The sequence below is a fragment of the Ruditapes philippinarum genome, unplaced genomic scaffold (assembly GCF_026571515.1).
Source record: "Ruditapes philippinarum isolate M1 unplaced genomic scaffold, ASM2657151v2 ctg125_1_1_1_1, whole genome shotgun sequence".
Lineage (NCBI taxonomy): Eukaryota > Metazoa > Mollusca > Bivalvia > Venerida > Veneridae > Ruditapes > Ruditapes philippinarum.
Window position 1 is genome coordinate 80,560 of NW_026853776.1, and position 14,868 is coordinate 95,427.

The 14,868-nt window shown below is 31.0% G+C and overlaps 1 protein-coding gene across 1 annotated transcript; it reads left to right on the top strand.

Moving 5' to 3' along the window:
* The first annotated feature begins 6,530 nt into the window (after positions 1-6,530).
* LOC132737822 (uncharacterized) lies at positions 6,531-10,586 on the top strand. Its single transcript, XM_060725172.1, has 2 exons — positions 6,531-6,712; positions 10,318-10,586. The coding sequence occupies exons 1-2, from the start codon at positions 6,554-6,556 to the stop codon at positions 10,468-10,470; spliced, it is 312 nt and encodes a 103-aa protein (XP_060581155.1). The 5' UTR covers positions 6,531-6,553; the 3' UTR covers positions 10,471-10,586.
* The last annotated feature ends 4,282 nt before the right edge of the window (positions 10,587-14,868 follow it).

Sequence of the window (14,868 nt, forward strand, 5' to 3'; positions counted from 1 at the left end):
TACGCGCATTTAATTATGAACAGTTGTATAAAAGATTTGAGACATCTATTGCTTGCATACAGAAAACAATTGCAACAACATGTTGTGTGCAGTGATATTTAGTTGAAAGAATCTATATACGTCATACATTCATTTATGATAACATAAATACAGTATGATGATGAATTAAGTTTTAAGAGTTTTGACATACCTTGTTTAAGTTCATGACTTTCAATTTATCCATTTAAGCTTTTTAACATTCTCATGTTTTAGATGTGTTATATGTAGATAAGGTTAAATATTCCGAGTTCTCTTTGCGGTGTTATTTGTTCATGTTTGTCTTTTGTTCTTTGTAATGGGTGATTAAACTGGTTTTGCAAGGTGAGTGGTGGATGATTGATTTTTGAATGCAAGTTATTTATAGCTGATTTAGTTCTGGGATTGCAATTTGACTTGTTGTGTAATATGTTGTGTTATGCATTTTGTGAAATGTATTTGTGTTGTAAAATATTTGTTTTTTAATGTGATGTAATATTGATTTGTTTTGGTCAACCTAATTTTAAAGAATAACAATGTATAGTATATCATATAAGGTTTTTTGTTGTTTTTTTTTTTGTTTGTTTGTTTTTTTTTTGTAAATCGTTCGTATCAACAATATATGCAAATACGACAGAGACACAATTAAAGAAGTGAACTGCAGTGTACATATAAGTCAATGATTTTTATGGTTCTAAAATGGCAAACATATTGAGTAACTTAATTATCTATAGCTTAATGAAATAACTGTTTTTATCATTCGAAATTAGAATGAAGTACATATAAACATTGAATTGCTAAAAGTTATAGGAAATCAATTACTATGCATTTATCATTGTTTCTACACATCGCTATTTGCACGAAATTTACGTGCTGCTGTGTTGATATAAAACTAAGTGGATCGCTACTGTATAATTTATCATTTGAGGTATTCGCATTGCCACGTTTTATAGTTTGAACCCCCTTATCCGCCATTTCATAATTTATTTTTTCTTTCAGCTTGTATAAGAAATATTTTTGAAGTAGTTAGTTTGGCATACAGAATTTCTGATTACATGGGTAACCTTATACACCTTTATCAATTCAAATCTATTTATTTAAACTGCTATATAATAGGTCCAAAAATACTTGTACATATTATCATATGTGGAACATTTTCAGGTTCATTATAATAGTTATGTTATCGGATCATATCAGAGTCGAACGATTGTTATTTACCATGTTTCTATATCTATGCATACATTTACATATAGAATGTTATAGAATAAATGCAATGTGAACGATTGATAGTACATATTTGTGTTATTTATTGACGACTAAATGATATCTGATTTATTTCCGTTTGAGCGAAAGCGAATATTAAGGAAATAAATATAATTAATGCAATAGCACGCAACATATGGTGATCTTGATACTGTACAGTTTGAACTAAGTATTGCTAATAGGAAATAATAAAATATTTCTGAATTCATACTCGTCTACACTTTACTTTCCAGTTAAGTCCTTCATAATTCACTGCCAGGTAGGTATTTTCTTGCAGATCAGACATGATTATCTACCGTTTACACCGGTGCTAGAAAACCCTCATGTAAGACAAGTCGCGTGCTTAAAATGACGTCATTAATGCGCGCCTTTTGTTCTTATGATGACGTCACTTAGCCGTTAATGAAGTTGTACGTTCATACGCGACTGTAAGAAAAAAGTGCGTAATGAGAATATCAGTTTTCGGAATTTCTGTTCTGGAAATAATTGATATGTTATATGCAAGAAAAAGAACCAAACACCGGCTGTCAGGTACAGACGGGAATATCTAGCTCTCGGGTAACTGTTTAGCGGAAACTCGGCAGAGTCTCGTTACTGCCGTAAACAGTCACCCTCGAGCTAGATATTCCGGTCTGTACCGGCAGCCAGTGTAAGATTCATATAGTATAAACAGGTATGATAAAATGCATTTTGTAAATAAGAACTACTTTTCATCCTAGCAGGACACATCATTAACGAACTGAAGGTAAAGCGTAGATAAATGGAAAGTTCTCTTGCCTTAGGATAGTGACTTTCTACTGGCGGTGTTCGAAATGTGGCAAAAGGAATGTTACTCTTTGTCATGGAACGCATCAAGTACCTGTAAATCCCAGTCAAACTGCAGACCCGCCTTGATCATACTAGGCCTTTGTATAATTCCAGTATAGTAGAGGTTTCATGTCCCAGTCTGTTCCAGACACAATCTCAAATGAGCTTTAAGCCCCAATACATTAAGTCTTATGATCTCTTTAAATTTGGAATAAAGGAAAATCTTCTATTAAATACATATCCATGAAACTAGAACTAGACATACAAAGGCCCAGTGCCACCACGATATCTGCACCACTGAAAGAAATGAATACACTAAGCTCTTAGACAAATGTTAAATTCTCTCGTTTATTATATGATAATGAAACAGTCAAATAATAAATAGTGATAGTATAAGTAAGCAAAGATGAGATTATTTATTATAGGTATGTGCCAAATATTTGTTTTTAAATTTATGTAAGTTTTTATTTGTTTGTTTGTTTGTTTGTTTCATTTTACGCCTTTTCCCAACAGTATTTCAGTCATATAGGCGGGTAGTTTCCTAACCATCGTTCCTGGAGAGTTACACCAGTACTAGACTACCTTCCTCCGCGCTAATGTAACTTTGTTAGGTAATGTATATAGATGTATATATATATAACATAAAAATTCTGAATAAATACGACTTCAACGACGATGACTACTGCTAGAACTACAAGAGTAGCTATGCAGGTACAAATTCGGTACTTGTGAATGCAAGAATACGACCTTGTCCTATCTTTAAATCACCATTTTACCTGACTGGTGAAATACATTTTTAGCGATAAAAAATCCAGAATCAATCATTCATACGTATGCAATATGTAGGTCGTATGTTTTTGTATAAAATTTGTTTTTCAATATCTTTATATATCATTCCATGTTAAGCTGGTTTTATATTTCTTTGCATAACATCTTTTGACACAACAACAATGCAAAACTACGAAGACACGTGAAAATAAAACTTGGTCGTGATTTTGCATTTTTGGCATCTCCTTTTTTATGCATCGTTACATTTTCATTTTTTTTTTTTTTTTGCATTATTCAAAATACCGTAAGTTTTAAAAAAGAAGAGATATTTTACACAGAGATATTTATCATTTAGGGTTACGCAAGTCCTTTATTGACCCAGTGTGTCTTCCAATGAAAATATTACCGGCCTTCAAACTAGACCGGTCGAAGAGAAGATGCTGCCATTATACGCAAAATGTATTTTCGAGAGACTGTCGATGATGACAGAAACGCTCTGAAAGTGGTTAACACTTTGACTAATAGTAAAGATCACACTGTTTTAAATTCTTTATTGCTTCTGTACTTTGATGGATAATCGCTTAAGAGGAAATCTTAATATCCATACCATAACCACTAAGAATATTTCAAAACATTTATTTTCAAATAACTCATTAAGATAATAAAAGTATAGCATGAAGGCTTTGTCTTAGATGGTAAGGTCTTCCCTTATAACAAAAGGAAGTTGTGTTCAAACAAATCATATTAAAATTAAAAACTTTATATCTAAGAATGGTTCAGTCTGAAGAGGAGAGAATGTCATTCACCTAACATAGAAAGATACGATATAACTATGCCATATGCATAAAATATTATCATTTAAAAAGAAAAAAAATTCAAACAAATAAAAATTTGGCGCAAACACACAAAAATGACAATCAATTAATACATTATCAACCTTAAAGTGCATAAAGCTGTAGTTTATAAAATTATTGTCTGAATTTTGAAAAAGAATCATTTCAGAATACCTGTATAAAAGAAATATTCCTGTCTTTCTTTTAGAGCGGATGATCATACACTAAAATTTCACTACAACCTTTTATTCACAGAACATACACTAGTCAGTGTGTTAGATAATAGAATCTACCATAAGATTATTGAAACAACATATTTTTACCATTTATTAATTAATACATATAATAAAAATATCATTAGATATAGCTTTTTACCCTTTAAATTATGCTCAAAGGAAAGCTGAGTTGTTCGCTAGGAAACCGCCATTTTGACATTTTCATTGTTGGGTTTGGTGCCCTCTGGGTGCCCTACTTGGGTGTGTCGGGGTGGGGCTGCGTCCTGTGAACGTTGCCTTTGTCCTGTTGATCTCATTCTTGTATTTGGTTTTAATTAAAACCGACAAAATGCATGTTTTTTACTAAATAGAGGAGTTATTCTACGGAGATCTTTTTTGCGTCTACTTCGTCCTTAGTCGAATTGGGACTTACGTTTTAGAACTTAAATGTTACAACTTTTGTCTTAGGCGCGGAGTACGCTAGGTCTTTTTGGGATTATCAGTCAGTGTTGTATCGATAAGGTAAGATCAAAACGTGAGAATTTACAAAGCATTATATCATAATTTGGGGACCTTTCTGTTGAAAATGTGTCGTATGAACATACATCCACAATGTGTTAACTGAAGTGCAGGCAATAGTTACCCGCACCCCAGAGCATGTCCATAGATCGGCGTATTTTTCCGGGAGTTTACTTATTGTTACGGTAGTGAAAGGGAAAGCTATATAATATCATATTCAGATGCTCGATCACTGTTTATCTGGGGTTTCAAATTGTGACAACAGGGCACGTGTTTTTATGTTTGACTATGATACAAAAGAAAGAGTACATCAAAACACTTGGCAATCTGATTAATACTCGGGGACTTTGCCCCTCGTACAGATAACCTCGTGTTTCGGTATTCTTTCTATTACTTATACAAAAGATGTTATTATAAGATAACTCTCTATGAATATAATTATTGACATCTCGTCTCTCATTAATATATACATCTTTATCAAAATAATGGTTAAAATTATACACTTACCATGCACTGAGCAGCTAACATTAACACACACGTTTTTTTTATTGTACTACAATGACTTTTACAAATATACAGTTTGCTTTAGAAAAAATTACATTCTGTCTTAATTTACACGAAAAGACCATAGATTATTTTGATAATATCCCACGTTGAAAAAATGTAGATTCAACAGCACTCTCAGCCCATCATCTCCTGAAACGGTCCTGCTCGAAAGTATTTAAATTATGGCACAATTATACTGCAAGATACATTTATCCATTAATATAAAAAAAAATAATGTAATGAACTATTGCGATGGCCTTTTGTTTACATTTTGCAGCTACTGTCTAATGTTGTATAGCTTAAGAATAATATACTTATAGTCAGGATGTTTGTCTTTTTTTGTGAAATATGCATATTATTACATGGTGATTTTTTTTAATTTCATACTTTATTTCGAATTTGATTTTTTGGTCATTTTCATCAATTTATTAAAAACATTTTCTTTCACTGGTAGCCTTGAATTTTAACTTGTTTACCTTGTAGAAGTCTGAGCAAAACATTAATTACAAAATTAAGCATAAGTTGGCTACAAATATATTGAGTAAAAATAATAAATTATTGTTTGCTATATTAACTGTGATATATCCCTACTCTGACCTTTTATTTGAATAACAATAGATTTAACCACAAACATTGACATGTGCTCTTTTGTTAACAAATAGGTTGTGGTGAAATTGCTTTTCTTTTTTCTTCTTTTATCCACTAATCTGATGATAAGAATTAAATAGGTCAGGGATCTATGCATTGACTATAATTATAGTAAAAAAGTAAAATATGAAAAAACTAACTCCATGTTGAAATACAATTATTCCATATACCTTTTATGCCGCGCGGAGTAATTTTTAATAAAATTAGATGCTTGGCATTTAGGTTGTCTAGTGAACTTATACACGTTTTATGGATTATGCCTCTTAGCTAAAAAGAAACTGCCATCTGGGAGTTATCCCAGTACAGTTAAGGCGTGTTGCAAAAGAACAATGCCGTCGCTTAGATATTGGCATTAGCGACTTGTGGATCCATCTTCGTTATCGCCAAGTGTATATATACTATAGGAAAATATTTATAACGATTTTAATGTTCTTTTAGGATATTATTCATCGAGATTTTATTCACATATTTTTCATGACTTCAAAGCTGATGTAATTAAAATACAACAATAAACATTGTTTTATCAATAATATACAGTACCAAACATCATAAAAACTAGATAAGACATAACATCAGGCCAAACACCTATTTCTGGTATTTGCGCCGCTGATGTAATCTTGGCTTTTAGGGCTTAAACTGATAATAATATTAAATATAAATACAGGCTGTTTTCTTACATAAGCTAACCTTGCTTATTTTTCAATATGGGTTATCTTTCCCATCAACATTTCCTGTCATAAGACAATGTCGCAACACATAAATAATATGTTGCGAGACATAGTGTATCCACAAATGACACTTTCAGTCTTTTGTCTGCTATGTTTCCTCTTACAAGAGCTCTATAAATATCTTTAAACAATTAAATATTCAGTGCACATTTCCTGTTTACTGTCTCCGCGTTTCATTCAAAGAAAAGTCTTGGACTCTGGCAGTTGAAACATGGATAACACAGCGGCTTTTGTGTTTTCTGTAGTTTTAATCCTTGGTATTGGTGCTCCATGCATTTTCGTGTACAGCTTTAACACAAGAACGGAATATTTTCAAGTACTGAACAAACATCCTATGATATCAGAATGTGCCATTCAGGTGCTTGCAAAAGTAAGTTTACTCTTTTATTTTTCAATATGAATATTTCTTACAGTCAAGTAAAATCGGGAATACCAATTCAACATTGTTAACATCTATCAATTTTATTTATTTTGTTTGTTTATTTTTTAAATTTGTGAAAATATTTAGGCAAAGTTAAAGCTGCTCGCCTCGAGATGAGCAAAAATATTTCGATAAAATCAAACCTGGGAAAAATGTTTTAGGAAAGGTATAAAGATTCAAAATTCTAGTAAAATTTTGCATGTTATGTGCGATTAATGACTGAATTTTTCAGTATGTATAACTATATTACTACGGTGTTACTAACGCAGTAAGGGCTTTTTTGCATATTTTGACCTCTTTATAGTAATTTACCTAGGTTTTAAGGGCCATTGATAATGTGTAAATTGCATCCATTTGGTAACTTTACAGTAATATACTCAGGGCTGGGAATCAAAACTGCGTCGTATCCTACAAAATGTAAACAAACGCCGCAATCTTGGAGCGAAAAATGTATGTTTTTGTTTATAACTCTTTTTGTTGGAAATGACTGAAAACCAGATATATGTATTAACACGCTACACTATTTTCCGCTTCGTTCGGTATATGTTGCTTGCACAACTATTTTGTAAAACAAAAGTTATAGCGGACTTGCAACTCGAAGCGGGGGAGAATTTTATATGAAAATGTGTGGATACGACGCAGTTCATGTTGCTTTATCTATCGTTTTTTCCTTCAAATCAATTATATACTCGTTTTCAGAGTTCACCATAAACCTCAAAACATAATTTTGGATCATTTACTAAACTTTCATTAAAAAGAGATGTTTACTTTTCAAGAAAATAATGATTTTTACGAAATGATACGACGCAGTTGAAATTAAAATATGATACGACGAAGTTGTATTTTCATTGCAGGCTGCATATTGGTTAAACTATTTAAATTATGTGCTAGGTATGCTAATAACGTCCAAAAGCAGAGGTCACTCATTGATTTCCGTCAATTCCGTTATTACTTATGTCTTTTACGTGCCGATTTTATTGTATTCATTTTCTTAATAATCGGTGAGGACAGATGAGATTGATTATTTGAAACTGAACATTAAATTTTTAAAATCATATTATAAATGGTTAAGCTACAATATATTTTTGCAAGTAGGTTATGCGTTCCGTTTAGTCAGTTTATGTTCAGCGCCGAGAACTTTACCGCTGATTTTGTCGTATTACATTTCTTTATCGTCGTTGGGAAAGGTCTACGGAATGTATTTTTTATATTTGCACTTAAGTATCATTCTTCTCCATCAAAAACTTTAAATTTTCAAAATCGAGTGACATATGATACAACTACAAATTATTTTGTAAAGAAGGTGTCCGTTTTGCAAAGGTATTTTTACGCTGTGCACCGATAAATTTGATACAGATATAGGCTGGCATGATCTTTCAACAGTATTGAAGAAGTTTTCACAATATTGAACAGAAAATTTAGGTCAGATTATCGCACCGAATTTTCAACAGACTAGAGACATGACATCTTAACATACCTTCATACTAAAGTGTGATTTTTACTTGATAATGAATTGCCTGAAAACTTAAACAAAAGTTTTCAGAAAATTACTTCAAGGAGGATTACCCCCTGTTTACATTGAAAATTTCTCTGTTAGTCATACCGAAATAAGAAATTTAAATGTTATTCTCTTTATAATTAATTCAAATATTTATAATCTTAAAACTTCACACCAGAAGTTAATAAAAAAAAGCTGCTTATTTGTACAGCTGACGTTAACAAATTTTTTTGAAAAAACAAATCAGACAGGTGTGTCTGACCGAGGCCGAGCTGTTTATGTTTACTGAATTCAAATCACTTGAACTGAACTGCTATGAATTTGAAAACCACCAGGGACTTTTTATTCTTTCATGTGGAAAACCTATCAAGCTAGTTTCAAAATGTCGATGGTTCTCTGCAGGTGAAGCATTTTGCCTGAAATAATGCACAATTTCAAAGGCGCACCTGAGGTCCTCGCCCCTAGTAAAGCTAATGTGTAGAGTGAAAGTTTGAAAAGAAACCACAAAAAAGCAATCATTACCCAGAACATGCAGAACCACAGTTAACTTAGAGCGTAGCTAGCCAAAATGAATTCAAGTTAATAGATTTCTACATTTTTTTGCGAAAAAAATTAGGGATAATATTGAACATACAGGAAAATATAAGAAATTATTTCAGATATTATGATCAATTAGGTAACATGTTCATGTTTAACTGAAAAGTAGCTTCCGCAATGTAAACTTTCAAATTATATGTTATATTGGACATGACACAATGTATTCTTAATAATCAAAAGCAACAGAACATTGCTATACACCGCAAATGATCCGGGTTTTTTTTATCTAGCGCAAGTGATTAAAAATAGAAATAAATTGCCAAAATTATATCCCTAATGAAAATACTGCCAAAAATACAACTGCGTCGTATCATATTTTAATTTCAACTGCGTCGTATCATTTCGTAAAAATCATTATTTTCTTAGAAAATTAACACCTCTTTTTAAAGAAATTTTAGTAAATGATGCAAAATTATATTTCAAAGTTTATTATGAACTCGGAAACAAATATATAATTGATTTGAAGGAAAAAACGATAGATAAAGCAATATGAACTGCGTCGTATCCACACATTTTATAAAAATTCTCCCCCGCTTCGAGTTGCAAGTTCGCTATAACTTTTGTTTTACAAAATAGTTGTGCAAGCAACATATACCGAACGAAGCGGAAAATAGTGTAGCGTGTTAATACATACGTATGTCTGGTTTTCATACGTTTTTCGTTCCAAGATGGCGGCGTTTGTTTACATTTTGTAGGATACGACGCAGTTTTGATTCCCAGCCCTGTATACTGTTAAATACATTTTCAAATTTTCAAGAAAATTAAAATGAAACTGGAGGTGTGCTGCTTTAAGTCCCGAAATAAATTTAAAAAAAAGACTTAGTAAAATTTAAGGCAGGAAGGCACCTAGGCCGCCGACTTCACACATTTTAGAATAAGATATAAAACCGCTTAAGATGTTAAAAGACTGCTCAATTCTTTTTATAAATTAAACGTTCTAGATACATTCTGAAAGATATTCATCAGACACGTTGAATATTGATTATTTTGCGAAATACAATACAAAGTTAAAACAATTATGTAAAAATGTATAGCATTTTTGTCTTTATCTGTACACTCACCATTTACACTTAGATAGTCATCTTGTCACTTTAAATGTCGCATATTGCTATAGGCGGTCAAAGTGTCTTTCGAAGCGTTATTATAATCACTGCGGTGTTGTCAAGGTTGTCATCATGTAAAACATGTAGCACATTACTCAAACTATTTTAAAGGTATCAGCATGAAACTTGGAATTCTTGCTTATCATGACAAGGTAACAGGCATTATTATGAAAGTTAAATATTTTTAAAGTTATGCCCTTTTTTAACTTTTTATCAAAAGTGGTTATTTTTACAGACGAGCGTTTCACCGCAGGCGGTGCTCTTGTTATCCTTGCGATTGTGAACAAAAGTTAAAACATTTTCCTCTTTGCAATGATTTGAAAGTTTTCTTTTTCATTTTCTTTCTCTATATATAGAATGAATATGTGGGATGTCGGCTTCATAAGGAAACAGGAATATGTGAGAAGCTGCATCACTCGTCAATGGCTAATTTAACGATCGATGAAAGATACTCATATGCGATCGAAGTCCGTGCCAGAGAAGACTACAATCCAAATGTACGAGAATAAACAATATCAGCATAGGCAAGATGCTTATGTTTAGAGTATAAATCTGTAAACCAACAAAATATAAATTGTATCACCAAGGTACATGACGGTATCTAAATTGAATGAAAATTATGAAAGCTAGGACTCCTCTTTAGATTTCTAATAAAAAAAGGAAACTTTGATTAATGTTCATATCTGTTATGATACTCATGTTTGTTATCTTAAATAACCCCACTTCGAAAAAGTACAATAATTATGATTATTATAGTAAGTGATTGTCTAGTTCCTATTTTTTTGTAAAATGTTAATGGCCAAATTTTAATAATTATATGAATATAAAAACAATTTGCAAAATTCGGTTTGATTGAGTCTGTACATGAGGGATAATGAAAAAGTGCAATATCCCTCCCAAGACCGCTGGCACCGGCTTGAGCGGTACTCAGTTTTCAACACTTAAAAGTGTTGGAATTAATGATCCCGAAAACATTCTTCAGAAAAAAATACAAATATGTGTTTGATAATGTTTTACAATGAATTTTAAGCATGATTAAGATGCTTTTCACCAAAAGTAAGTATTGCTGAACTTATACTAAGTTATGACTCATAAAGGAAGGGAAACATTCAACAAAGTCATCTTTTGTCTTTCATACAAAAACTGAATCTATATAACTTAACTTCTTGCGAAAAAAGCAAAGGAAGCAAAAGATGGTTTAGTTATATGTACTTTTGTGAAATATTAAAAGATTACATAGAAAAATTTTAATTATAAAAAATGAAACAATGGGATGATTCTAGGTTAAATGTGTTTAATACTGACATAAGTGAGGTTATCTCTGTGAATGACTGTCATTAAATGTATGTGTGTCAAATACTTCCGTATTCTAATATTCCTTTGTAATTAACTTAGTTCTTCGTCGTTTTGTAATTCTTTGTAGTGTAGTTCTAACAAATCTCTTTTCTTCGTAATCAGTATTTCACAAATCAAATTGTAAATTAGTGTTGAATAAAATCTGCATTTAATAGACTAAAGTTATAATACATACTGCACGTTTGTATCGTCGTTCCTGACGTTTATATATTCTTTATACAAAGCTGCAGTCAATAAGTAAAGAAATTTCACTTCTTTCTTTAACAACGGGAGTTTGCATTATTATATAGAGGATATTTGTTTAGGTCAGTGTAAGATCGGAATATATTTCACCGAGTGAGCACCAAAAGGTATATTTCACGAGTGGCGCAGCCACGAGTGAAATATGACCTTTTGGTGTTCACAAGGTGAAATATATTTCGATCTTACACTAAACTAAACAAATTTTCTTTTTATTACATGCAAAGAAACGTTTTAAAAAGACATTAAACCTAATACTGAATAAAAAGCGCGCCAGATAATAATACAACGTGACGTCATTAACGACGTCACGTCATTAAGTTGGTACCCAGTACTGTGCACGCTGGTATTTCACTGAAACAACGTGAGGGGCTTAAATTCAAAACAGTGAAATTATCAAAGTGGTAATTTCACTGTTTGAAACAGTGAAATTACCAGTTTTATATCACTGATATATTTCTGTAAACCACTGAAAAGCATGTAATAAAAATTCGTAATTAAGATTCTTGTCAGATTATATAGCCGTATATCATTCGCATTACGGTTTGGTTCATATAAACAAACATCTGTTTATATAGGGTTGTAAAACATGTCAAAAAGCAATTATTTGATAAGTTTAACGTTTAATTTTTTATCAACAAGTTAGTTTGTACGTACAACATAGGCGAATAAACAAAGAGTCAATCATTAGAAATTGAGAATTTGAAATGTTTGTTTTCCCACGAGTCCTCTTGACAATGTTATTCTTTACAGTATTTTATTAAATGTATTAACTTTTGTGTAGGTCTACTTCTTTATAAGTACTGCATGTCTGTATATTTTTTATTTATTGATTTTTCTAAGAGAAACATAAATGATTTTTTAAAGAAATATTTTTAAAGAAATATTTTAACATGGTTTAATTGGTTTATTGGGGATGTTTTGTTTTCTTTTGGTTTTTATTCACAAATTGTATAGTCGTGCTTTTAAGGTTTTTTTACAGAAAATTCTGATGAGATTTTTATGAAAAATGCTTTAGTTTTTTTATGGACGTGAAACTATGCACTGAATAAAACGTATTAATCACATATGTCGAGAAATTGAGCAATACCTTTAAGATTATCTGAGAAAAGTCTCCATTTGAGGTAAATACACTGTATTCAAAATAATCATGTACACTTTTATTTATTTCCATTTTGTACACAATAACAGTATAGTAAACATTACTCCCTCGATAATAAAAGTGCTAAGATAAATTCACTTATAACATTCTAATAATCGTACACTAGATTAAGCAAATATTCACATTTGCAATTTCTAAACCAAATTTGACTTGATCTAGTTTAGAATGATATTCATCCATATGCAAACAGATAATTTTCCTTTTCATGCAAACCTAAAGAGTTGTAGGACCGTCAGTATTAGGTTTATAGAGTAAGCATTATTTTACATAACAAAAATTTGAATCAATAAATAGCTTCCAATAATCAACGTGTTGTTTTTTAATTCACAAATTGTACAGTCATGCTATTTACGCTTTCTTACAGTAAATTCGGATGAGCTGTTTTACAGAGTGTGTAAAGCTGTTATTGTGTATTTTGTCATTAAAAATGTTGTCCAAATAATTGATAAATATAAGTTTAGACAACATTATGGCAAAATACACGTTGGATGTTAATCAAATTATAATGTTGGCACATAGATAAAGTCAGCGTCAGCATTGTCAGATAGGAAAAAACAATAAAGAAATACAATCACAGACCACTAAAGTTAATATTCCAAATGCAGTATGGTAATCCCATATGCAAAACCGTGAGTTTCAAATACAAAACGGGACAAGTGAACTAGTTAGAGATGAAATAGTTTGGTACCTCATAAAATACTAGTACTGTATGCAAAGTCTGATACGTTCTATGTAGGCAATTTAATTTTCCCTGTACACCAAGCAAGTATGTGAAATTAATGATATTGTAAACATAAACAAGAAAAATGCTCAAAGCCTTAAAATGATTATATATTCTTATTTGCGACGTCGACAATTCACAATCGAATTCCTCAATTCTTTTCCGCTATATATCCAATGCAATGTTAAGGTACAGTTTGTCAATGAGTTAATTTCTTCAGCACTTGGGATTTTTTAAGTTCTTTGTTAGATGGTTTATAGTTGTGGTTGAATGGTATATGCAAAGATCTTACTTGTATGCTTAATCCCATTGGTCAGCACTCAACTGAGCAATTATACATATAATTTGTCTAATATTTGACACAATAAATGTAAATTATGTTGAGAAAATATGTTGCGATATAATCTTTCAAACAGAATTGAGGCATATTTATAAGCATTAAACTGTTATTTATGAATGAAATTCATAATTGTAAAGATACTTGCTATATGAAAACAGACCTTGATAATAAAAGGGGGAAATTTATGAAAGCATCCCCAACAAAAACCAGTAACACAGGCCATCGGCATAGAGCCATTCTGAAAAAAAGAGTTTTTTTACGGATTCTAAAGTTGTGAAATGAAAGTTTTTCATATATTTTCAAAGAGTTTTCTTTTAATAAATAGTAAAACATTCAACATACAGAGATAAAAATGATATAGAGTGTAGACAACGATACTTTACAATATAAGTTATAAGAATATACATATTTAATTTCAATACATAAAAAGCACTATCAATTATCCCAAAACCTGACTTTACACACAAAAAACGAATTAAAAGCAAAACAGAATTGACTTGTTATTTAAAAAAAAATTATTTATACAATGCCCAGAAACATTTATTACATTAGCTTTGCATATACAATATCAAGGTTATTTAGAGGATGATACACAATGACATAATTTGTTTTGATAATAAATAAAAGTTTCATTTAACCATCAGCATGAAACGTGTCATGTAAATAACACACCGAAACCAACTGTGGCGCAAAATGGTGCCAAACCCACTTGCTTTTCTTATTTCTAGAAGCAGTTGTGTTCATTTATGTGTATATTGGAATAGAAATATTAGTATTAAAACGATAATATATCATTACCTCGCATTACCAAATACAAGTTATACAAAGTGTTGCCCACTGTTTACTTAAATGTGTTTTCAAAGCATAAAGTTAAATCATTTATATTTTGACAAAAAAGGTAAAGAAAATATTAATAAAGTCATACAAATGCATTATTAAGAATTTTGAAAATGATATTTTGTAATTCATAACATTTGAATAACTAGCATAAACCTTAATCAACATGTACTAAACAAAGAATATTTTTTTTAAAAAATATGTACATCATGTGACACGAGAAAACTTAAACACATAACTTCTGACACATC

Excerpts from the sequence above, each read along its gene's own strand:
- LOC132737822 (XM_060725172.1), top strand. The coding sequence starts at position 6,554 with ATGGATAACACAGCGGCTTTTGTGTTTTCTGTAGTTTTAATCCTTGGT. Across the intron at positions 6,713-10,317 it reads CCATTCAGGTGCTTGCAAAA|AATGAATATGTGGGATGTCG; the intron begins GTAAGTTTACTC and ends CTCTATATATAG.